The sequence below is a fragment of the Bradysia coprophila genome (assembly GCF_014529535.1).
Source record: "Bradysia coprophila strain Holo2 chromosome IV unlocalized genomic scaffold, BU_Bcop_v1 contig_81, whole genome shotgun sequence".
NCBI lineage: Eukaryota > Metazoa > Arthropoda > Insecta > Diptera > Sciaridae > Bradysia > Bradysia coprophila.
This window is the reverse complement of record NW_023503375.1, coordinates 543,957-570,160: the sequence shown is the minus strand read 5'-3', so window position 1 is coordinate 570,160 and position 26,204 is coordinate 543,957. Positions and strand designations below refer to the sequence as shown.

At 34.3% G+C, this 26,204-nt stretch overlaps 1 protein-coding gene across 3 annotated transcripts in view; it reads right to left on the bottom strand.

The window, feature by feature from the left end:
• Nucleotides 1-26,204, bottom strand: part of LOC119072157 (nephrin) — a 168,532-nt gene that overhangs the window by 13,500 nt on the left and 128,828 nt on the right. For all 3 annotated transcript variants that reach the window (XM_037177315.1, XM_037177313.1, XM_037177314.1), the window contains exons 5-18: nt 24,697-24,849; nt 19,936-20,109; nt 14,202-14,298; nt 13,846-13,902; nt 12,325-12,461; nt 11,866-12,033; nt 9,739-9,870; nt 2,062-2,156; nt 1,938-1,979; nt 1,244-1,397; nt 987-1,073; nt 708-923; nt 359-643; nt 11-292 (exon numbers count right to left, since the gene is read on the bottom strand). In XM_037177315.1, the coding sequence (XP_037033210.1) occupies nt 11-292; nt 359-643; nt 708-923; nt 987-1,073; nt 1,244-1,397; nt 1,938-1,979; nt 2,062-2,156; nt 9,739-9,870; nt 11,866-12,033; nt 12,325-12,461; nt 13,846-13,902; nt 14,202-14,298; nt 19,936-20,109; nt 24,697-24,849 (2,079 nt within the window). The remainder of the gene's footprint in view (nt 1-10; nt 293-358; nt 644-707; nt 924-986; nt 1,074-1,243; nt 1,398-1,937; nt 1,980-2,061; nt 2,157-9,738; nt 9,871-11,865; nt 12,034-12,324; nt 12,462-13,845; nt 13,903-14,201; nt 14,299-19,935; nt 20,110-24,696; nt 24,850-26,204) is intronic.

Below are 26,204 nucleotides of genomic sequence, written 5' to 3'. Positions count from 1 at the left end.
TTCCGCTTACATTTTACAATCAACAAGACATCTCGACTGGTAGGATTGGCCACTCGATTATCAGCAACACAACGGAAATTACCAACATCGTCCCGTTGTGGATCCTTAACATGCAAGAAGGACGTTCCATTCGCAAATGTTGTAGTAGTTTTCACCGTCATATCGTAGCCCAATCGTTCCCATCGCACGTGCTCCTCAGTCAATGGTTTTCCTTCAACCGAACATGATAGCATTGCCTCATCGCCCGGATTAACAATGACATTTTCCGATATTGATTTTATCGTTGCTCCGTCTGTCGAATAAATGAAATTTTTTGAATCCAATTCTGCAACGGGAATCACAGATCCGTTATGCTTACATTCAACAATGACAGAAATATTGATCATTGCCGATCCCTGCGAATTAACCGCCTCACACGTGTAGATACCGGCATCATTTCGCGTTAGTTTGGTAATGTTTAAGATAGGTCCCTCAGATACGATTCGCTCGACACCATTACCCGAAGCAAGAATCGGTAGACCGTCTTTGGTCCAAGTATATGCAATGGATATGGGATTTGCGTTGGCCATCATTGCCACTTGAAGTGGTTCACCTTCAACTCCTACGACTGTCGACGATGGTGGTGGTACGAACTTTGGTGGATCTGTTACGGAATGATAGTGTCAGTACACCTAAGCATTGCAATTTCTCGTGAAAGTATGACTTACATAAGACTTGCAAAGTGATGGCTTCGTGAACGCTTCGCTGTAAAGCTTCATTGTTGCTTTGGCAGGTGTAGACCACTTCATTCATGTCCTGAGTAACATTGATTCTCAAATCCAATGACGATACAGTTCCACCCCATAGTCCAGATTTTGATGTACCGTTAACTCCTTCAACGGGTATCCCATCCTTCCACCAAGTGATTTTTGCTGGTGGATTGCCTGGGTACAAAATTGGAAACGTGAAATTTCGATTTGAATTGATAGGCAAAAAAATGCAATTACTTGAACTGGAATCACAAATCAACGTTGCCTCAATGCCAGGTACCAATTCCTCGGGCTCTACGCGTATTTTCACCGTTTCTGGTGCAACTATGTAGCGAAAAAAAATGGAAATTGAAAATGTAATTAAATTTGAGTCGATGTCTGCACATCTTCACGTCGAATCAAATAAATTTAATTTAAAATAAAAAAAAACGAAACCGGCAAAAAAGGCGATAGATAACAGAAATTGTTTGTTTTTTCTGTACGGCAATACTTACAATGTACACTCAATGTTTTTGTTTCAAATAATGGTATTTCGGTGGCACTGTTGTGAGCCTCACATCTATACCTCGCCTGATTGTCTGTGACATTTGCCAAAATTGTTAACTCAGCCGTAACGGATTTATCGGCTGTTTTCGGTACCGAATTTATCTGCATCAAGGAGAGAGAATGAAAATAAAATTTAAAAAAAATATATTTTCCTATCTATAGATGCCCTATATAGTACACATTACACATTTATAGATGCAAGACCAACAAAATTGTGTATAAATAATGTTGCGAGTTATATGAATATGTATGAATGAAGCAAATATTTTGGAAGAATTAAATTGAGCGCGAAAATAAATAAATTTTGTATGCAACATGAATGGAATTTTAAACATAAAAAAATTAGAGAAAAAAATCTCTCCCCCAATACCAAACCAAAAAAAGTAAATTCCGAGTCAGGGCAACAACACTAAAAGGGTTTTACTACACAAACAGAAAATAATTGACGAGATATCCCAACACAAAATAGAATGGTTTTGTAATTTCGTTTGTGTTTATGTTAGTCGAACAAATTCCCTCCCCGCATTCACCCATCAAAGTACTTTCTCTCTATTTCTCTCTCTCACCCTCCCTCTCTGTTTATACAACATTATGTGTGCTTTATATATACATTTATGTAATTGTGTACCAAATAAACATTACCTTTTTGTCGTTCTTGTACCACACCAATGTTGCGAGGGGATTCTGTAAACGGAGAAGGAAAAAAACCGTTGCAAAATATTCTCAAACCATATTGCTATGCCTTGTCAAAAGACATTGTACATACCCCTCCTGATGATACACAAAGCAGTTTTTGAACTGATCCCGCGGGTATAATTGAACCTTCCACATAGCCGGAAATAATTGGTGGAGACGGTGGATCTGCAAGAGTTGTATTAAAAAAACATTATTTTATTGATGTGCAAAATGGCTTTGTACGATGTTTACAAATTCATGTAGAAGATAATTAATTGGATTTTAAAAATAAAACAAAAAAAAATATATTTCCGGACCAAGTAATTACGTTAAGATTAATAGTTCTGTGTGAATGCTCCACCCTGAACAGGCATTTAAAAATGCTCTCAGACATTTAATTAGATGTTTAATCAGCGTACATGGAGAGAAACCGTTCTGGGTGTAACTATGTGAAACTTTTTGGTCGGAGTGCTAATAAAGTGATTCCATCGGAATGGAAACTTTGTTTAATTGAGGCGTGCTCGGCACAGTTCTTTTCAACGTATAGGCCTCAAAAAAACTATCGCTTGACCTTCTAAGCATGTTACCTCTAAAAAGTATATTCCTTAAAAAACGCAGCCGTTCTAACAACAGACACACATTCGAAAATATTCTCAAATATTTCTCAAATTAATCTTTGATTTGCATAATTATCATTCATCCTATTACGGAAACCTATTCATTAAGACAACCTCGATTAAAACTGTAGACGTTCCAGTATAACCTAAAGAGATTTGGGTAATGGAATACTCTACGAATATGTCTTGCTTGTCTATTGTCAAACAGAATAATCTCAGCTAATGCAATCTTCGCAGGCTCCCATTTCGTCTGTTACGGAAAGTGAGGATCATGATACATTGGTGCTGTAATTGATGGGTTAACCTTTCAAAGACAACAAACATATCAATAGTTTTAAAATCGAATCTATTACTTCATTTGATTTACAATTATTTTCTAGAGATTGATTTCGAATCGTTTACTTCATTTTTTGAACATGTGCTTTGGCTTAAAAGACCGCATCAGTTAGAGCTGCTTGCTTATTCCTGAATTCCATATCCATATAACAGATGATACCTCTCCGTAAAATGTTACGTTAAAAGAATTCGAATAATAACAGAACGAATCAGAACCAACTTTATTAATTCCGATTGCGATAAACAGCAAGAAAACATCGAATCTTAATAAATTTCCAGCTTTTTTAATTCAGACCAATCCGATTTGACATTATGCACTCCAACAGTTACAGTTACACTTACTACATACAGTCATGGGACTAACGCGGTTTCCATTTTACAATATGGCCAATGCAGACGTAAGCAAGTTTGAAGCATTTTTCAAGTGCTATGAGTTTGTAATGAGCAGAATAAAACAATGAAAGGAACAGAAGGATAATTCTGTGCTTTATTTTAATGATGTAAAATGAACGGAAGTGGAAGAGAACGAACGATATTATGAGCTTTTCGTGTAACTATTTTTATATACGTAACAGAGAGTGAGCGTACATAGCTATAGCAATATACATTTTCCTTATACCCACTGCCTCGACACTGCTGCTGTCGATGAATTGAAATGTGTTATGGTTGAGATGGGGGTGGGGACGGTGGGGTGTATATAAAATATAAAATATGCGCGACGGTTCATGGTTATGTCGGAAAATTTATAACCATCAGGATTGAGTAAATTAGGGAAAATTTGATTTTTGAAATTTTCTTTGTTTGAACATTAATTTTACTTTGATGGATGTTTTGGATTAAATCAATTTTGTTGGTTATTAATCACGGTTCGGTATTTTAAGGAGGAAATCTATTTGGGAAATTCCATGGAAAAATTGCGGGTAAAATTTTGTGTTGTCTTTAAATATTTAAAATTTGGTTTCGTGTTTCGTGTTACTGATTTTTTGTTTTGCGTTTTTTTTTGTGTTTTGGAAAATCGACACAAACTTAATATTAAAAATGTTATTGGTTCGTGATGATTTAGTAAATATTTTTTTAAATTAAAACAGCTCCACATTCGATGATAAATGCACGTACATACGTAAATCAAAACAATCATCGACTTTAGTGTTAAATCAAATACGAAATGAACATGCACAACATATTGAATCAATTTTATGTTTTGCACGTTCTATCCATACATTGTATGAATTGATGCTGTTTCGGGAAAATATTGAAAATTAAAAATTTAAATCTGTTCATTATATTGCCAGTTATAGCTTCAAAGTAATATGTTTGCAGTCGAACACACACTGGACGGTATGCATATACACACAGAGGGAACAAAAAATTTATTGGAAAACGAATGTTTATTGAATTCCGCAAAATGCAGAATGCAAAGAGTTAGTTCTATTTCTATGAAAATACTGATGCGTTCTTTGACCTATAAATCGTTCTAAAGCATATTTCCACTTTTAAGAGATAAATGAGAGCAGAACATATTTGATAATCATTTGAAGTGCGCATTCAATAAATTCATGATCGTATAATGATAACTCTTTCCAAACTCTATTTGAACCATAATGTGATGAATCAACAGTGTGGAAACCGCTGTGCAACTAGATTAATCTTCGCTCTAGTTCAGCAACTAATTAACGATTTAACATTCGTTGCATGGTTTTTTGATAAAGTCAGAAGTGGAGATCTGCATTTTTTTAAAAATAACTCGACCCTCTGCGGAAATCATATACAATTTTCAATGGGCGGTGGTGAATCTGTTTGGAATATTGCGAAATTTCTGATGAGTGGACAGGTGTACAAAATGTTATCACAAATGAAGTGGTGCATGTTCATATTGAGATGTGTAGGTTGTTTTCTCCAGCTGGTTTCACAAACAAATCTCTTTGTACAGTAAAAAATAAGCTACACATAATGTCTTCGCTTTTTTTATTATAAAATGTGTGGGTCTGTGTGGGACCAGTGTTGAAGTAAAAAGGCTAATTGATGAATCACATCAGACATTTACAGAAAGTTAAGAGATCCTTCCAAACCGAAGCAAAGATAAAATGATTAAGCACTAATGGGATTGAAAACACATAGACACTCGTAACGGTAAACCGTAAACGAAGCTTGTGATGTCATGGGAATACTGCACTCAAGATTCTGTATCATCAATTCCGGGAATTTCCTGTCTACAATTTAATGTCAATATGGTGAGAGATAGGAAAATTACACAAAACCAAAGAATTTGATTTCAAACGTCGACATACAATCGAATTTAGTCATTGCGTGTGATGGTCATTTAAAGTCGAATTAGTAGTATCTCAGATATTGTGTAAATGCAAATTAATTGAATTTTCTCTCTATTGTAAATCACCAAACGTTTCGTAAAAAAAGGTTAACGAACGATGCGAAAAAAGGGTAATCGAAAACAATTAAATTGATTGAAACGATTCGAATAAATAAACATTCGAAGCGATCCGTTCTCTTCTCGGAACATTTATCTAATAATTAATCTCATAGCTGGAACAAAACATGAAGTTAACACGTCCGAAAAACAACACCTTCAGTAAAAACAAATAACCGGGAAGGCAAGATAACCTCCATAATGCTAGACACGTGAAATTACTTTGGTTTCGTTTCATATTTTGTATATTACACAACACACACGTTGTCTGTGAAGCTTATTTATGCTTACTATACACAGCAGGTGAGCAATGAACGAAAAATAAAATGTCAAAACACTGCAATGTTTGAAAGTGCACACGTAATTAACACCAAACCATTTTCACACAATGAATGTCTAGATGTGAAAGTAGTGAATGATTTTGCAATGCTTTCTGTAATTTGTTCTCTCAAAAGTTCTCAGGTTTCAATTCAATTTTTGTAAAAAAAAATTAATTAGAAAATCAAAATTAAGATCAGCATGTGGAGTTCAAGGAGTTGATTGGAATGAGACGAAATTTCTTGAATTGTAAGTAGAAATCAATGTTCAGAGTCGTCTGACAAACTCTAGACCATATGTATAGGTGTTTCAATGGGCTTTACTCAAAACGATAATGATGAATAGTTTCAATACATTCATATTACTAAGCCATTCATCGACTGTACATCAAACATGTTGGAGTAATTTTACTTTCCACAAAAAATTTTCAATGGTAAAAGGGTTGGTATCTATGGTATCTTTAATGAAGATTGTGTATTCAATTCAATTACAAAGTTCATTCAGTGAGTATGCCCTGTAGATTGAACAAAGTAGATTATGACGAGACTTAAATTCTGGTTATAACAATGTAATGTAAGAATAATCGAACAGAAAAAAAACTCAATAAAGTTGAAGCTTCCTAACAATCCCATCCTTATCATCAGAAATCTTTCCCTCACTTTCCGTCCCTGAAACAAATCGTTTATTTTCCATGTACCCCACAAACTCCGGTCCCATCCTATCCAATTCTGTACCAAATTATACATAGATATACGTTTGAAGCACAGTGATAGAACATCGCAAACTCTCAACAACTTCGTTTTTCCCATTACTGTCACCGCATACACCCCATCGTCCTCGTCCTCCACGGATGGTGTATGTTTTTTATTATGTGTATATAAATAAGCCTTTTAGGTAAATTAAATATAAATCCTAGCCGCATATTGAAAGAACATTAAACACAAATTGAATGTAAGTGTGTTATGTAATGCTGTATGAAAGAAAATCGAAAGATAATTATCTGTGAGGTATTATGACATGAATCGAAAAGATTGGCATGAGGAAAGGTTTTTTTTTTTGTTGTAAAGCGTTTAAATGGTACTCTGTACCGTGTACTCTCGCTATATATACATAAACGTGTGTATGCATTGCATATACACAATTTCCTTAAAATACAGAAAGCGTCTGCGATGGGTTCAATGGTGGCGATAGAGAACATACAATAGATGAAAACGTCTATAACCAACAAAATACTGTGTCGTATACGAAAAACATCTTTTGATATGGTTCGTTTGTTGGAAATGTTTAGTGGAAAATATTGAAAAAGTTAAATCCTTTTCTCCCTGGAAGCGTTTTTTAATATGAAATGTTTAATAACTACACTTTTCGTTCATGTTCTCTTAAAAACTTTGGTAAACATTAGATTGACTGAAAGTTCCATGGAATTGATTAAAGAAAATCGGATGAAAAAAAAAAGAAGAACGGAAAAGAATGAGATGAGCTTTTCCCTTAATAGTCGGTGTAATGGTTTTGAAAGTTATTCAACCTGTAAGTAGACAATGTGTACTTACGGTATACACAATAGTTTGCGATGAATAATTTAATTTGTTCCATAAAAGAACGAATATTTGGATGAGCAACTTTTTGCAAGACCTGCGGGGCTGAGCCTTATTTACTTTCATCATAAATCAATATCACAAATTGTTCTGTCCTGTTGCAATTTACAGTGAAACAATGGAGGGAAATGCTAATGTAGTTTATTAATAATAAAAAAAAAAAACGGAAAACTTTTTTCTGTACCAAGGAAGAATTTTTAATTAGAAACGAAATTCAGTTTACTTTTGTCTGAAAATTAGAGAAAAATAAACTTTTTTGCTGCAGCTGAAAAGCGTTCGGAAGCGATAATATAATTATGAGAGTTGAACTATTTAAAAACTACAAAATGAAATAAATTTTACTAAGCAAACTACTAACTGCATCAAGTTGAAGAATTTTATGTCATTTAAATAATTAGGATTTAATAAATGACCGAAACATTATCAGATGCAGATAATGATGCAATATAATGGAGTCTTTATCAAGCATTTTCTCGTAGTAGCACTCCACGAAAATGTTTCATTACCTGCGCTGTAATTTCCACTTTAGCACGAAGAATAAAAGGAATTTCCCAAATACAGGCTTCTAGCTTCACAATGATACCATACTTGCCAGAGTAGTGACAGGTTTAGGATACTTACTTTTTGGGTAAGAAGTGAATGTGTATTAACGAAAGCAAGTTATTAATTTTAGAAAAAACTCGGTTATTAATATGTTTGCTATTTTCGAACAATGGTGCAGGACATGTAAGATATCTGTGCTTGCCCCGAATCTACTGGACAATACCTATCCAATTAACCCCACACATATATGTCGATAGCGGCAGTAAATCACGCACCAAAAACATCCTTTTCGACTTTTAGTGGAAGTTCCTTGGGAAGTTCACTAGCCAATAAAAGAATATTAAAATTAAAAGACTGCGGTTTTAGACCCTTGGGGCCAAGGGCTATCTGGGCATGTAAATAAAGCAACGCTAAAAATAGCTCCGACGGAGTCTGGTCAACTTTCAAAAAAAATCCCTCACAACGAGATAACGAAACTCTCACCGTTGTAAATATATATTTACGGCGAATGAATTAACAACTGTACAAACCCAGAACTTATATAGACTGATAGTCATCGAGATAAATTGGAATATGCAGTCTTCCTGAGCGATCTTGGCTGCCTTAACTTTTTTAATTTCAGCAAAATCCACCATTTTAATGGTCTAAAATCTTATAAATGTATGCATCGAAGATAGCCAAAGTAGTCTGGTTATATCGATTTATTTCGTTGACTGTCAAAAATCGCTGTTGATCTCCCATTATTTGATCAATTTTCTCCATTTTTCAGCCTATTTCTCTTCTTTTCTAAAAGGCTAAATGACAACAATACTAAGCGAAAAGCTTCGACAAAAAACTATACTTTTAAAACGAAAGATGTTTGTTTAAACTAACGAAGTAGTAGATTTGGTATCATTCGCGAATCTATAATTGTTGTACAAAGATGTTAACTTTACTGATTAATACTAACATTTATGTACTTGTCATGTTTGTAAATGCTTTCCATTCTCACGAATCGATCCAAATATGAATTCGTGCTTTTGACTTGAATCATTTTTTTCATTCGCTTAAAACTCATCAAACCATAAAAGCGTTTCGACGAATTTTTATTATGAATTCATTTAAAAAAAATTAATAATGTAAACTCAATGAGTGTATTTATTGAGTATAAATTCGGTGGAAATTGTTGACTTGTCTCCATTTAAAATTACATAAATTACTCTTTTCTGTATTTGTACTGCGGGTTAAATTAACGAAATAATGGAATTTTGAAGGATCATTATGAAAATCAAAATATTTCCAGTAAATGTTTCATTTCTGAATAAAAACGTTTTTTTTTTGGGCGACATCCATAAATCTCGTCGGTTCTTTGTAGGGAGTAGGAGCTCATACGTTGATAGTATACGGAAAATGTCGGAAAAATCATAACAAAAGGGATCTAGTTCTGGAAAAACGAGGACGGGATTTATGAATGATCCCTTAATGTATTGAATAACTTGAATAATTGAAGTAAGCAAAAAATAGAACCTATCAACGAACAATGCGTACGTATATATATTTCTTTATCAACTTCATCCAGCTTCACATGCTCAAGCCATTTCTGGGAAAACTTCGTTTTATTTTTACATAATGTCGTCTACTTATATTTCTTTAAATGTTCACGTACACTACATACGAACATATACAGAAAATATTACACTTAAATTGTGTTATAAAACATCTAGGTTGTATTATATCCGAAAGCGTAGGATAGATCAAACCATCAAGCGCATACATACAAACATATTTCCATTTTAAACATATAGTAAACCCTTCAAGTGTAATAGCGTCATTAAAGCGATTTAATTAATTTCGACTTTAGAAATGAGACGTTCCAAATGCGGTAATATAATATGTTCGTTCATAAAATACATAGATCTGTAGAAATGGAAAAGGAAAATGGTTTTAAAACTTACATAGTATATTGACGTTTGTTGTTGAAACTACGTTTTCAGTTAGTTGCATATTAAGGCCATGGCATATTACGACTAATGATCGTTTATTCGGTTCAACCACAGCTGTTATGTTAGATGTTGTAATCCAACCTCCTGTAAAATTAAAAACAAACACATCAGATGATTCAATTTTCAACAAGGATTATATGTTGGTTTGGTTATTTTATATTGAACAATTTGAGCATTTTATTGTGTACGGTTTTGCAACAGCGTAAAATTAGAAATTCTACTCACCCCAAATATGGAAAGAGAGACGGGAAAATTAATAATGGAATGTAATCGAGAGTAAGGTTTAACGATTAGCAAAAACAAATTGTCCTCGTTTAAACAATATTTATGTGCCTCGAGTGCTGGCATACCTATTTTCGCACCTTTATTTCTTTAAAATTAAATTCCGTAAATAGGAATTCCACACGACTGTGTTCGCTAAACATTTGGTACATTTTTGGAGCGCTGACTAAGGTTTTCGTTGACATTTGCTCAGTTTACGGGTCTGTTTACCTACTTTGCGTTACTACCTTTTAAACGAAAACAAAATATTCCAAGTAGAATTAGATTTTCGCGAACAAGAATGATCCTAGTGAAGTGCTGACGTCCTTGGTCCCAAGTATTAATAAGTAAAGGTGTTCGATTCATGCGGGAATAACATGTCTAAAAATCTGTACGAAAGTGGAATCACCACCGACTGCATCCACTCCCAGTGCATCGAATTCCTTAAATTCCAGAGGCAGCTTCGATTTAAAGAGTTAGTCAATATGGAGGAAGAAGCACTGTTACCAAATAACATTCCTGCTTCCTTAAGTGATTGACCACTTCGGCAAAAACAGATTTTTGACACCCGGCTTCCTACTGAGACAAAATTTTAGATCCAAAAAGAGAAGTCTGGTGACCGGCTGACGTAGTTGTAAGATTCGGAAAAGGAAAATTTTCCCGATGATTTTTCGCAACAAACTTTGACATCTACTTCGAAAGTCAACTTTGCCCTGAAGTAGTTCCAAAAGTCGTACAAGGAAAGTTTCTCTGAGGATTTAATGCAACAACTACTTCAAAAGGGGGTATCTCCAACATCTGATGAGACGTAGTTGAACTGCACTGTAAAATGGAAAGCACCGAAGATCGTCAGATCCATCCGCATCGTAGCCATCAAAACAGTTGCAAAATACCATTTGCCATTCCCTTTCTCCTATCAAAAAATTGCATTGGGGGTATGCTTACCTTCTCGAATAATTTCTTTTTAAAATATTTAAAGAAAAATCCAAGAAATGAAAAGCGTAAAGTAGCAAACGAAACCAACTCAATTCAAAAGTCGGGAAAATATCCAAACGTTAATGTTGAATTTCCATTCAGGATCGGACTACAATGGAATTTACCCTCAGCGTAATGATATGCATTACATTATGTATATAACGCCAAAAATGCCAATTAATTTTTAAAAAGGTAGGAATGTTCACAAGCAATTCCCACTGATGTGTAGATAAATTTTCGTTTCGAGAGTCTTTACTTTGCTACTATAGTGTTCCACTTTTATTCGCGGAAAATGTGTTCCTAACATCAACGTGTATTTCCATTTATACACCGGAAACGAAAGGAAACAACGTCGAAATAAAACTACTTAATTATAAAATATTGTCGAAGTGAATTTTCCTACTAAACAAAAAAAAAGAAAATTTCTTTCCACTCCACTCAATCAGAAGAACAAGAATATATAAACGAGCGAGCAAAAAGGAAACGCTCTTAAAATAATTCACTTGAAAAATAGGACGTTTCATTATCTAAACAACCTATTTTCAAGTAAATTATTCAAACATTTTTTTTGTGTGTGTTAGCTGGATCCTTTCTTCTTTTCCTACCAAGTCGTTTCCTTTCTAATGTTTATTACATGATGGTGAGTGGATGTGTATACGTTTATATATTATTGTAGGTAGGAAAAAAAAATAACGAAACATGCGGTACAATCTACTATTATAATAAAAAGAGACGTTAAATATCTCAAAGTAAAATTACCCGAACCAACAACAAAAGGTTTCCCTGAACGAGAAAAAAAAAACGAGAACAACAACAACAACGGCACACTGGAAATAATATTACCTTCGGGTGAAACTGACGTTCTAGATGTCGCATTTCGTACTTGCCGCCCGCTTACCATCCATTTGATTTCAGCTGGCGGATTGGACGGTGCCGTGGTACATTGTAATGGAACGGGATCGCCAACTCTTGCTTCCGACGGTCCGGATATTGATACATGTGTAGGTGCAACTGTATGGGCGTGGGGGTGTAATACAATCGAAAATTAAATCAAAAATCGTTTTCTCTTTATTATAGCAGCATTGTAAAGTGCTTTTAATTAGTTTCGGCAATTTTATGAAGCTACACAAGTGACTTAATATATTTATATCTAACGAGTTCTTTCACTGTGTATCAAATCAACGTACTTAAGGAAACATTAGATTTTTATCATGTTCCATACAAAATCTCTACGAAATTTACACACAAGGAAAAATGAAAATGGAAAAAAAAAATTGTGGAAATGAGGACTTAATTACTTACACAAAACAGTTAAATCCACTTCAACCTTTAGGGGTGTCTGTGACATAATGTTGCTAGCTTCACATCGAAAACGAGCTTTGTTGTCATTTGCTTCGGCCGTAAATGTGTAGATGTTTTCCGAGAGCCTTCCGGCCGTTCTAAAGTTAAATAAAAAAAAGGAATTTTAGATGACGTGAAATACACAGAGCAAATTTAATAATTTTTGGCATTTCACCGAAGTATAACTTCGCCGTAATGCCGTATAATATATAAAATGTTTAGGTACAAAAATGCGGAAAAAAAGATGTCATGCCTTTGAGTACAACACCATACAGATATTTTCATTTACAGTACAGCGTTTCCGTACTAATTAAAGTTCTTGTGTACAAGCAATTTTAATTTCAACTTTTAGTACTATCCAGTGTATGCTTTGCCACACAGTACACTTTTTCCGAAGAATAGTAAAAACTTTTTTTTTCGGATTTTTGGTTCAAGAAGGCAACAGAGGAAAAAAAAACTTTTCATGTTTCCCAATCTTCAACACATTTTAATTTTGGCCGGGAAAATGTTTTTAATATTTGATGTAGTTTTGTTATAATTTCGTGGTTATAGAAAATTCTTGTTTCGGATTTTGCATTTGATTATGCCCGAGTTTTCGGGTGGGGGTTGGTGGTTTTCACTTCTATGGGTGATGGTAAAATAAATTTTTGTCTAAATATTTAATGAGTACTTTGGACTTAATTAGTCCTTTATGGATGAAATCAAAAGCATATTTTGTATTTACCCACCAAAGAAAAAAAGAAGAAGTTAATTTACAATACGTATACATTCGAGCCAGGCACCATCCGGATATCCGAAAGAGGAGTTTTCTTGGCATTGATGGTTGGTATATTTTGTTGTTAATTGTTTATTATACCGTTTGTATGTACGGTATGTGTGTGGTATGCTTTTTTGCTTATATATGTATGTGTGTGAGCCTTTCTATTCCGAATTGCTTTTAGAGCTTGTGGATGGAAAATTAGCATTTAAATTGTGTTAGCTTTTCGAGAATGTAAATTCGAAGAATCTCAAATTTCAATTACATTGAATTTAAATAAAGGATATTATCGACACAAAGATCCTTGTGTATTTGGTGTTGTATATAATCGGGCATAAATACACATCCACCGCTGTAATGTGTGCCGATGAAACGCGCAAGATAGTGAGAGAATGCAAACATTATGCATAGTTTTTCGGTGCTTCGGTAAGCTAAGAGCCTAAGTCGGTTTGAAAAGTAACATTTTTTTTTAGGAAAAGAAAAATCGATGAAAAACCTCACTGATCTGTGTTGCTTGTTACTAACTAGTATGTACATTAGGAAATTATTATTCTGTTGCACGTTATATGAATAAATTTATCTTAGAATAATGGATTCTTGAACGTTATGGTGTTGCAACAAAGTAACTTAAAAGGCATGCTGAGCTTCAGTTAAGTTTAGCCCAAGAAGCATTAGTAAAAACTTTAATGGAACCACATTTTAAGTGTAAGTAAAAATGATCTTACCTGTACGCCATCCTAACCTGTGCACCGTTTTTGTACCAAATTAGTTGTGCAGGAGGGCTGAAAAAAATGCACCGTTCAAATTTTGTACCGGATTCACTTCAGTATTCAATTATCAATATACAATTAAAATCAACAAATATGTGCCTTAATTTGCGTCTGCTGTTTTACCAGCAGTCCCACTCATACTGTCACACATGCTTACATGTGTAACAGCCTAACGTAAACGCATTATGATTGGATGAGTAAACTACCTGATAAAACAGTCGGAGCAAAGTTACACACAGATTTGGTTGACTTTAACTGTATTTTGTTTGGTTTTATCGAAATTAAAATGAAATTTAAGACAAAATACTAACTTCCCACCACGACTGCGACACGATAATTCAACAGTTTGTCCTCGTCGTAATGTTTCTCCAGTCGTATATCCTTCGATATATGGTGCTCCGACACCGTCTGCAAGAGTTTTATTTTAAAAAAAATTATTTAATTGATTGACAAAATTGCTTTGTACGATGCTTTCAGACCTGTGTTAGCAGACAATTAAATGGATTTTAAAAATAAATCAAAAAAAAGTTATGTTCCGGTGGACTATGTAATTAAGATTAATAGTTCTATGTGAATGTTCCACCCAACGAGTCATTTTTAAAATGGTCTCAGACATTTAGTCTGTATAAAAAGGGACAACGTTTCTTGTTTAACTATTTGCATTTTTTTAGGAACTAGTAAGTCCTAGTAACCCGATGCCATCGAAATAGAATCATTATTAATTGAGAAACATAGTCTTTACTAATGAACTATCGTTATCTCGATATACCCACCGACGTAGACATACTAGGGAGAAACAACTATCGCTTAGTGTATTCCTGAAGCAGCACAGCATTTATAATTCTATCCAAAATATCTATATTAAATTTTGCAAACGAAGTGACTATTGGCAGGCACCTGCCAATAGTGAAAATATTATTAATATGACTATTGGCAGGCGCCTGCCAATAGTCACTTCGATTAAAATGACTATTGGCAGGCGCCTGCCAATAGCCAAAATATTATTAAAATGACTATTGGCAGGCGCCTATCAATAGTTTTTCTTATAGAATTTTGACTATTGGCACAGACGATAATTTGAAAAGGAAAATGCTATTCGCATTACGTATTCTAGAGCTTTCGAAACCAAATATTTTTAAGGACTTTATAACAGAATATTAATTAGATCAAATAGTCAGCTATATTAACCTTTTATGAATCATATGGTTCAGGCGTGTGTTTTGTTCCTACTTAATCCTTCTACAGATTATGTGAGGGAGAAGTTTAGTCTGATACAACTAAATTCATTTCTACACTTTGTAGGAGTACAGATTTTGGTTTGTTCCTACAGAATTCATCGTTCTACAAACTTTGCAATGAAAGAGTTTTGTTTGTTCCTACCGAATTCATTTCTCTACATACTGAGTAAAGGTGTTGTTCGGTTTGTTCCAACTGAATTCATCCTTCTACAAACTGTGTAAGGAAGGACTTTGGTTTGTTCCTACTAAATTCGTCCCTCTACAATTTGTGTGAGGAAGGAGTTTGGTTTGTTCCTACTAAATTCGTCCCTCTACAATTTGTGTGAGGAAGGAGTTTGGTTTGTTCCTACTGAATCCATCCTTCTACAAACAGTGTAAATAAAGAGTTTGGTTTTTTTCATTCTCCTACAAACTGTGTAAGGAACGAGTTTGATTTGTTCCAACTGAATCCATCCTTCTACAATTTGTGTGAGGAAGGAGTTTGGTTTCCTACTACTGAATTCATCCTTCTACAATTTGTGTGAGGAAGGAGTTTGGCTTGTTTCTACTGAATCCATCCTTCTACACACAGTGTAAATAAAGAGTTTGGTTTTTCATTCTCCTACAAACTGTGTAAGGGAAGAGTTTGATTTGTTTCAACTGAATTCATCCTTCTACTAACTGTAAAAGGTAAGAGTTTGGTTTGTTCCAAATTTACTCATCCGTTTACAAACTGTGTACAGAACGAGTCTGGTACTGAATTCATACTTTTTCAACTTGAATAAGGAAGGTTTCTGTATTCTGATTGATCAACTGAATTCATCCTTCTACAAATTGAATGATGAAGGTGTTCGGTTTTTTTTACTGAATTTATCCTTTGACGAAATACGCCTCATTTCGTCATTTTGTTGGACCTTGCGAAGAATATTGGAATGTTGGAATGTTGGAATAGCGAAGAAGAGGCTATTTGTATGTACATTGTGCGAATAGTCACTTCATAATATGATGAGATGACGAATAACGCGAAAGCGATACATAGACAAAAAGTACTAGCAGAAAAATTCAAGGTTCCAATGGGTCATCTCTAAACTGATCACAGCATATGCTGTGTCGTCTTCATTAATCTAGTACAAATAGTATATTACATTGGGTGCTGCGAAAGTCATACACTACATGAAGTACCAATTTTGTGTTACGAGACGAACTCACAAGTGTGTATTTAAGCAACAAGGTTAGCATAAGCAGATTGTCATTATCTGTTTGCTACCTTTTTGTAATGTCCACATCATTTCATAGAATAGGCGATTACATCTGGAGAAAATTTATTTAATAAACTTTCCTATGCAATTCTCAAAAGCTAATTAACATATGGATTACTGAGAAATATTAGAAATTATTGAGCTGTAAATTTGAATAGTCCAGAATATTAAAATACACTATTCGCTGCGAATAGTGTATTTTAATATTCTGGACTACTCGCAGGCGCCTGCCAATAGTCATTATAATAATATCTCGCTATTGGCAGGCGCCTGCCAATAGTCACTTTAATAATACTTTCACTATTGGCAGGCGCCTGCCAATAGTCATTTTAATAATATTTTGACTATTGGCAGGCGCCTGCCAATAGTCATTATAATAATATCTGGCTATTGGCAGGCGCCTGCCAATAGGACCTACCTTTTGCAAAAGGCAGAGGTATCGAGTGTTCTAGATCGAATAGTCAGCACAGTTTTCGAACAGTAGGAGCTGCTGGTACACAATATTCTATTGCATAGTTTAGCACAGTTTTCGAAATCATTTCAAATTTTGAGGCTGCGAGACACTATTGTCTCAAAACGAACTGCAACACTCTTTGGGTATGCGAACCCTATTACTGTCAGCCATTGTAATTAATTGCAATTCACAACTTAATCAATTCTCAAACTACTCTAAAAAAACGACAATGGTTTGACTCGAAAAGTGAGTCAACATTTTGTAAAATAACGTAACCCATTGACGATTGATATATTAGGGGTAAACCGCCATCTGTTGTTATGGTATATGCTTTCTTGAACTTTATTCGACAACACTAGACATATTCAAAGCACACTGATTAATGAAAACAAGGTGGATCCAAAACAATGTATGCGTTCAACCATTATTAAATAGTTACAAGCAGCAAACAAGGACATGAATGTAACCAATCTATTATGTGGAATATAATACCCTATGTAGGAGCACCGATGCCATTCATCTAAGCAATATCAAATTTTAACGAGTATTTAATTAGGTAAATCAGAATAGAATTTTCAGATGTCATTCAAATACGTATTTTAAATTAAATATGAGTAATTTGCTTTATATTAACTCGTACATATGGTACGACTGTATGCTGTACGTGTGGTGTATTTCGAAATTTATATGTTACAAAGACAAAATATGTAATTTTGTTCCGCCAGCAAAATGGTAGATATTAATATTCAAAGTCAGTAGCACATAATTAAATTCAATAACCGAATAGAGTTTGAATTTCTATCATATCCTTCCTGGAACGCAACATGTACACGTTCGTACAGTTGTATTATATAAAATTTCGACTTCACGTTTTGCATATGTAGTTTTGTAAAACGTGTACGATCGTAGGATCTTATTAACTTCATTTTAATATTTTATTTATGTGCGCTCCAGCTCAACACTTTTGTATATAAACGTATGGATTCTCGTCTATTTTGTTTTCGGTGTTGGTAGTTTTGCGAAAAACCGAGTAATATGGATTCGAATGCGGTTTATTTTAGAATCATTAACAGTTGGTTGTGTCATCATTTGAAATTAAATTTTGATGGAACTGCTGTTTTTACGGGTAACAAGGAAATTTGTTTAACTTAGTGTACGCATATTTACGGTGGATGATCAACGAAATTCATTTTCCTTAATGTGTCATGCAATTTCATTCGATTCGGTAACCGAATTTTCTTCTAGGTGTAAACTGTCGTAGTATATTATGCGAGACATACAGGAGAATGACCTGGTAATTTGTATACCTTTCACCTGTTAAATGAGTTTTACAGTAGAGTCAGTGAATTTTCAGACGTTCGATAAATGGCATCTATGAGCTGGTGACCAGCAAATTGACTTTACCTCGATCAGAGGGCATAAAAGGAATTAAAACAAATGAAGTAAAAGATTTGTATGTAATAGTAAACAAGAACTTTTAAACAGCAGAAGTACCAGATTTCGTAATTCAATTGTTCATTTCGCATTTTGATGTTCCTAATCGAATCTCTTGCAGTTTCTCATTCACAATTCGAAAAACTCTTCAACTCAAAAACTATGTGTTATCACTATGAATGCGAACCGAACGCATTGTCAGCGCTGAAATGTCCTTATAAATTATACATTACATTTTACGGTTCTCCTCAATGGCATTACTTGTACGCCGACAATATGGACGCATCACATAAAATACTAATATACAAACACGTAAAACATTATTAAATTTATGTTTTCTCTCACATAAAACGATTACATATGTTGAACCGATTAAACGTTCTCAGCAATATGGGCTTATAGGGTGGTTCGTATAGTTTATGTGCTATAATTTGCTCGATTTTCTTTGCCTATTCCACAACAGTTTCGATCTGTGTGAGGGATATTCTGTACGTGTAGACTTAAAACATTTAATAGATGTAACGAGTTAAGCTTTCTGTTCTTAAGTAAACTTATACATGGAGAACTTGACTTATTGCGTATAATATCGAATGAGCAAAGATCTTTATCAATTTCGTTTCGATGTACATTTTTGCTGCGAGTAAGGGTAATAAAAATTTGTAACGTTGTTCCACAGTGATTGATGATAAGAAATGCTAAGATTAATAAGAAAATGGCGGTAAGGCAGGTTTATCAATTGATCTTTGATTAGTGGAATCGGAAGGTTAATTAACAGAGAAATTTTCTGAGTGTCGACATCTAAGAAAACATCTTCTGTGAGACATTGAATACAAAAAGCTCTTTTGCTAACGGACATCGTATCAGTAGTTTTCTAACTTTATTTATTTGAATTTTCGTCTAGTATGATGCGAAAAATCTGTTACTTCATTTGTTTTAGCATGTTTAGCATGTATTTTCATATAAATTAGACACATTACCAAAAGCTCATTGCTTATTTTTTGTGGTCGTTGTTGATAACAGATAAGATCGCCGTATTTAAATCACTTGTATGGTTTTGAGTGAAATTCGTATTGGCTTTAGGGCGATAATGACTTTAGAATTTTTGCACAGGATTGACTTTGAACAAGAAACCCAATTCTGTACACATTGAAAAGAAATCGTCACTTTCTTTTGATGCTCTTATGTTATCAATGTTACTGAATTCTATACGAATTCACACCCAGCATATTTCACACTCCAAAGAGATTAAAGTCGAGAAAGATTTTTTTTCAGTTTAATCCGTTTTTAACGGATCTACGCCCCATAAACAGTTTTAGTGCGGTAACAATGTGGCTGGCGTAAATTTAATTTAGAGCTTTTTAGTTCCAAATAGGTATGCTCTCCTACAATTTTAACAAGATCACAAATTTAATCCTTTAGTAATCTATAAAATTTCATCAAAACCACATGTTATTCAGATACACATAAATGAACCCATTGAACATAAAACCACTTAAAATTTTCATTCATTGAACATGATTCTATTCAGTAATTAAATGGAAGTCTAGATGCTGGCATTACAAGTGTCGCGCAAGATCTATAATTACGTGGATTTATTGAATTTAATAATAATTATAATCAAAACAATATGGTAGAAAGACACCGGTATATATATACGACAAAACATAAAATATATACTTACATAATACAGACAACTGTACGGTAGCTCTCATTGGCATGTCGGGTTGCAGTGCTTTGTGTTTGGCTTGACACGAATATTCAGTGTAATCGTCACTAGAGGTGGGACTCAACCGAATACGTGATGTTGTTGTAAATCGTCTGCCATTTGTGTCGGTCACCTTATCCTCACGATTTTCTATTGGAATAGAATGTATTTTGAATAAATGATTAACATGATGATGGTGTCGGGTGTACTATCTATAGATAAATATTGTGTCTGGCTACTAAAGAAAGAAAGGATTTAAAACTCATGTTCGTGGTGTTGGTGGAGTTGTAGTTACAGGGCAATAAACTATATTATGCAAAATAGTCTTAGCCCAAATCGTATACACATCGAGCAAATTTATTCAAATTTCAAGTTTAGAACAACTTAGATACAGAAATTAGCTTAATTTAAATAACAAATTTCGAACGTAAACGTTATTTAAAATGAATGTGGAAACACAGGGAAACTGGGTACACGGTGTCTGGATTTATCTTCAACACCGGAGTCCAGCGTACACACACACGATATAATATACGTTTGAACCGAAAAATATTACAGTTTTATTCCGACCATGTTCGTTTTGTATTATTAAATCTATTTAGCTGTAACACACGACCAACAAACATGTTGAAAATTTAATAATTTTAAATTACCAACAAAACCAGTTAGTTGAGCACAATTTAATTAGATTATACGTTTCTTGTGAACGGTTCTATATATCATCATGCATTCATAACGATGTAATAAGTGAATTATATTCGTGGCATTCCACTTTTTTTCTGGTAGTTTCGCTAATGTTTCCCTGACTATTTCGGTTTGAAGATGGTTTAAACGACGTGCATTTGCATTTGAACGTAAACAATTAATTGTTTAATAGAGTTTCGAATTCTCAGAAAATACTGATGTTATAGAAATGAAGTGACTGCTGCACACATTGGAAAGCAGAATTTATGCGTCACTGCAATCTTTGAACAATCATATATTTAGATAGCAATAATGAATATCACGAAACATGGACCAAAACAACGGAATTTCGGAATTGCAAAGATAATAATTGTTTACGTTGCCGGCAGAAGCAAATATTGATTAAGAAAATGGAATAACCGTATTATGCATACGCAACTCTCTATGTCGAATTATAAAGGATTTGCAGGCGGTGTGGGTCTGTTTTACAAAGTAAATTTGTAAATATAATTGCAATTGCAATTGTAATGGGAAATACGGGAACAGGCTATTAATTTGGACAATTACGTGGACTGGAAACAATGACAAAATCAACCGATGAACTTAAATTATTCAATGTAATTTGCAACCGAATCTGCACTGAGTGTCCGCACCGAATTCAAATAGCCTAACCATCATTTTGGCATAGACAATCGTATTATGGCAGTATGCGTCGTACTCCTCAATTATATTGATTGCATTGCATGCGAAAAGTTATCCGCTTGTTAAGAGTATTCCAGTTACAGTGTTGTAATTTATTCGTTCAAATCGATATAGAGTAGAATGTGAGGGCTCGTGGTTCTGTGTGCGACATTAGTTACTGCGACCTTTAATCAACGTGGCATTTAAGGGATAAATAGAGATTTTTTTGTGATGCGTAATTCCACAGCACTGCTTCTAGCATGAACATAAAAAATATTCGGAGGCTGATGAAATCACCGTAGGCACTGCGTTTATTTTGTAAAAATAGATGATCTTTTTTCGTTGTATGAGTTATAGCATACAATACAAGCAAACATGAGCGGTAGCTCTTATCACCAAAATCTTTAAATTTGACACTAGTCTATTCATTGGTCAGTGTTCATGCTACGAGCAGTGCTGTAGTAATTCGCTTTTTGGCACACTTGACAGGGTTTATTTCTGAGGGCTCGTCAATTTTCCTGAAATTTTTTTCAAGAATTTAAAGAAAGTCAAACGTTTTCTTATGAAAATAGGGTTGGTGCTACAATGAAATTCATTTCCATCCTTGTGCTGAAATGTGATTACTTTTCGACACTATTGCTGTGATTAGATGTTCACTTTGTCGATACACGTTATTACAAGGTAGGTGCTATTCAGGAACTATTTTTTGTGAAAGCATTTTCTCATATTTAAGAAAAGATTTTCCCAAAAAATATTGCAAAAAATTTGGAAAAATGAAGGAAAATTCGGGAAAATGTTGAAAAGCGTTTAAAAAAAATAAAAAAATTGCCGAGTGTTTCGGAGTTCTTTGACTCCGCATACGGTGAGTGTTGCTGAACTCAGATTTGACTAATTACGGGTCATATTACCACACAACCTTATTTCATATTTACTTGTGTTTAGAAAAATCTATTCGATAGGATGTAATTTAATTGGTGGATGCAAGCTTTACAGTTGAAAAATAAACACTGTACATTGGACCGGATAATTGAACAACATAATAAAATAACGCAAAGTTAAAACTCGTCTTCATTTATCTGTTTGAACGATTTCTTTTTAGAATATAACAAACCAGAAAAACAATTCATTATTTATACATGTAATATCCGGTGCTGTTGAGTTGATGCGAATAATTTTATTTTTTAATTAATCTAAAACGATTATAACGAAACAAATATCCGGATTTGATGTTGCGTTTTTCTTTTGCTAAGAAATACAGATTCATATAATATGAAGCAGAGCTCCGTTTGGTGTATTATGAAATGAAGGTATATGTTGCGGTGGTGCTTATACTCAATTTTTTTTTGCTATTTTTCATCGATCAATAAAAAGGCTCTTACATGTAATGCGAAAATCTTGTTTCTTTTTATAAGCGAATTTTATTATACACCTTATGGCTCGACTCAAAAAGCTATGCCAGAAAACTGAAGTTTTCTTGAAATTTTGATGACGGAAGATCGAACGTATATATTCGGTTTATTTTTTTTTTCGTGGAAGGAAACAGGTACATGTCCTGGCAGTATATGTCATGTTAATATCCTGATCGTAAAATGTGTATATGCCACATTATATATCCGAATAGTCCATAAATACTTTTTTTTGCGACGAAATGGTGACACGGTTACTTTTTATTATTTTCATATTCCGGCGAAACACTATTTTATGAGCAACATCTTACAGTTATTAGTGCGGGTGCTTGTGTGAGAAAAAGTGATGAGGTAATTGAAAACCGAAATGATTTCGTACTTGCACTCTGTTCAGAGTGGTATGAGCTCCATATGATGTAGCTCTAAATTTATACTCAGGCATGAGACAAAGGGCGAAAATTTTTGTTACAAACTCGACTCAGATAGACAAAAGTTATTTGTTTACCAAGGAAGAAAATAGGAAATTCCAACAAGAGCGAAATGTGATGTAGGAATTTACTATTTCTCTTCGAGGTGAACGCATTATTTTTCATCCGTGCGTAGCGTAAATAACCGTTTTTATCCACAAAACACAATTTATAAATTCAAAAGAAAGTGACAGTTGGAAAGAACTCTGTCCCATGGGAAAACAAGAGTTCAGAGTTCATGCCTGACAATTTTTTGACGCCCGCCTGATGATATTATCAAATCAACAGAATCAAATTAAAACACAACTGCCGATTATGCAATGTTCTATAGCTATTGGTCGATTTCATTACCCAGTATTTCGTCGAACTTAATTTGCTTGCTCCTTCTTTGTATGAATTTTATCCAAACAAGATGTTGTTTTTGAGAAATTTATTGAGCCCGCTCTAGACCGACGCCCGATTAACTTTCGATGCCCGCCCGAGATATAGTTGCCCGATGTCATGTCCGGAAAATTTAGGCCCGCCCGTGCCTGGTGCTATTGGTGCTATTGAACTGTCATCAGATAGAGGCAACAAAAGGCCATTTTCTCACTGCATATTGAGTGTCGAAAGTAAGGTTATTTGCATTTTCTCGAATTTTGTTCTTCCACCCAATATATGAGGCTCTTTAAATAATTAAGGCTATGAGAAGTAAGACTTTTTATTCGGAAAGGTTCCGCAAATCATAATTTACTCTCATCAAAAAAATGAGTTAGTATTAGTGAAGGAGTTGCGGCTGCTCAGGGAACTTTCGCAAAAGAAAGTTTCCTTTATTCAAGCAAGTTGAGCGTTTGTTTGTCCTTGAGAAGAAAGATAGCACCAGGAAAAACTGTTTTTTTTTTACCGTACAACGGTTTTTGATAGCTGACAAACATTTTGTCCCGTAACTTGAGCTACCGTATAATAAGGAAACTAACAAGAATTTGAATCAAGGTTCATTGCGACCGGAGTGACAGCAAGCAACCGCACTATATATCTACGATTCCATCATTTATTCCACACAATGTCAACTTAAAAATATATTTTCACTAAGAAAATATGAAGGAAAAGTGAGACGTAGAAGCGCAAATACGATACTTTGTGATACAGCTGAAGTAATGCGATTATATATTTTATCTGTAACAGCACAGTAAAACACATTATAAGATTATATAAGTCGGTTTTTGTTGTTGAAAATTTAATCCTGTCAAATCCATTCAACATTACACTTTTCAATCGAAAACCAAAACCAATCCCAACCAATATCATGTGTATTACGGTGAATTGAAACAGCGCACCAACAACATCATTTTCAACCATTGCATGAGAAATAAATTTTCGCAAAGATAAAAGCGCAGAAATTTTTCAAGTACTATATATACTACTGATCCACATACACACGAAACACCTTCACCCTTTCCAGTCTATCGGCTTTCATTCCCAGAAATCCGTAAAATCCAGTATATATATAAATTGCATACCTGGTTTGTATTCGACATTACTGCGGAACCATTGAATTTGAGCTGCTGGTTTTGCATCAGCCACAATGCACGTGAGTGTTAGATCCTGATTTTCACGGACCTCGACTTTAGAGTTGTGTTGATATCCTTGGATTTCAATGGTTGATGGAGGTGCTGAAACGAAATAAATGGAAAATAAAATTTAAATTTTGATTCGCCCAGGGATTGTTTATTAATAAACTTGCATTTATATGCGTGTGTGTCTGTATAAAATTCGCTGTTTATGTTGTACATCAACACAGCATAAATTAATGTAGTTGTTTAATTAACGTTTGAAACTCTGACGGCAAGTGTTTACATGAATATCAAATGAACTAAAGCGCACGGTAACCTCGAACCAATGTTCCAAAGGAACAAATTACCTTCACTCCACCAGTGTTTGAAGGCAGGATCCGAAGTAGATTTTCTGTTTGCCTTTGTACTCAGTACAAGTATTTTCCCGTTCCCTTGCAATATTATCGGCAGAGGAAAAAAGAAACTATTTCTACGTCACGTCATAGCAATTCATAACATGTGTATAACTTCGCAATTACTTCACATTTCTCGACATATAATATTCATGTGCATGGTTAAATTTCTCGAGCATCATTGTCGTCAGAAAAAATGCAGACTTGAAGATTCTAAACAAGACCTCCTTTGCCTCCTTTAAGCGCAATTTTTCGCTATTTGCATACATGAAATACTCTCACTTTTTTTTTTACCCCGCTCTCTACAATGTAAAGCCGCATACAAGATGTCTGAACGATACATGTAAGCAACAAACAAAAGCAATTTATGTGATCTTTTCGTAACGGAATTTCATCCACTTTAAAACACGTACCACATTGAATATGAAAAGTCTCAGTGGCTTTGCTCGTTGGATACTATACACAGGAAAATATGTATTTAATACGTTTCTTTATACATTTTTTTTTCTTCCTTTCTTTCCGCGGTTCTAACCACGTTTCCAAGTGGATATATTCAGTCACTTGAGCTGTAGTAAAAAAAAGCCACTGTGGCAAGCATATGAAAATGTATGACATGCTCAATCTTACAGTTTTACTGTAACAACCGCACCCTTGGGGTTATTTCGATACCACACGTACCGCTGAAAACTTGATTTTTTTTCTGCTCCACACAAACAAAGGTGTTTATAGTTAAAAATACTTATATTCCTTCCTCGTCGTGTCTAAGCTAAAAATTGATAGAAAAGTTTTTGCAGTTCATCGTATCCCACATCACAAACCACTATCATACTCTCCGCCATGGGTCCACATATACAATTCTTATTATCAGACGCTGCAGAAAAGTTTTCTCACTTACTTTTCCCACCTATCTCTCCATTGTATACACATCCATAAAAAAACACAACTTTTTATTGCATTTCTGGTGGTTGTTGATTACAATCATTTAAATTTGTCTTTTGTTAACTTGTACGATTGCTTCCGGTCGATGCAGAGAAATTGTTACCAGCGCTTCGCTAACAGTCG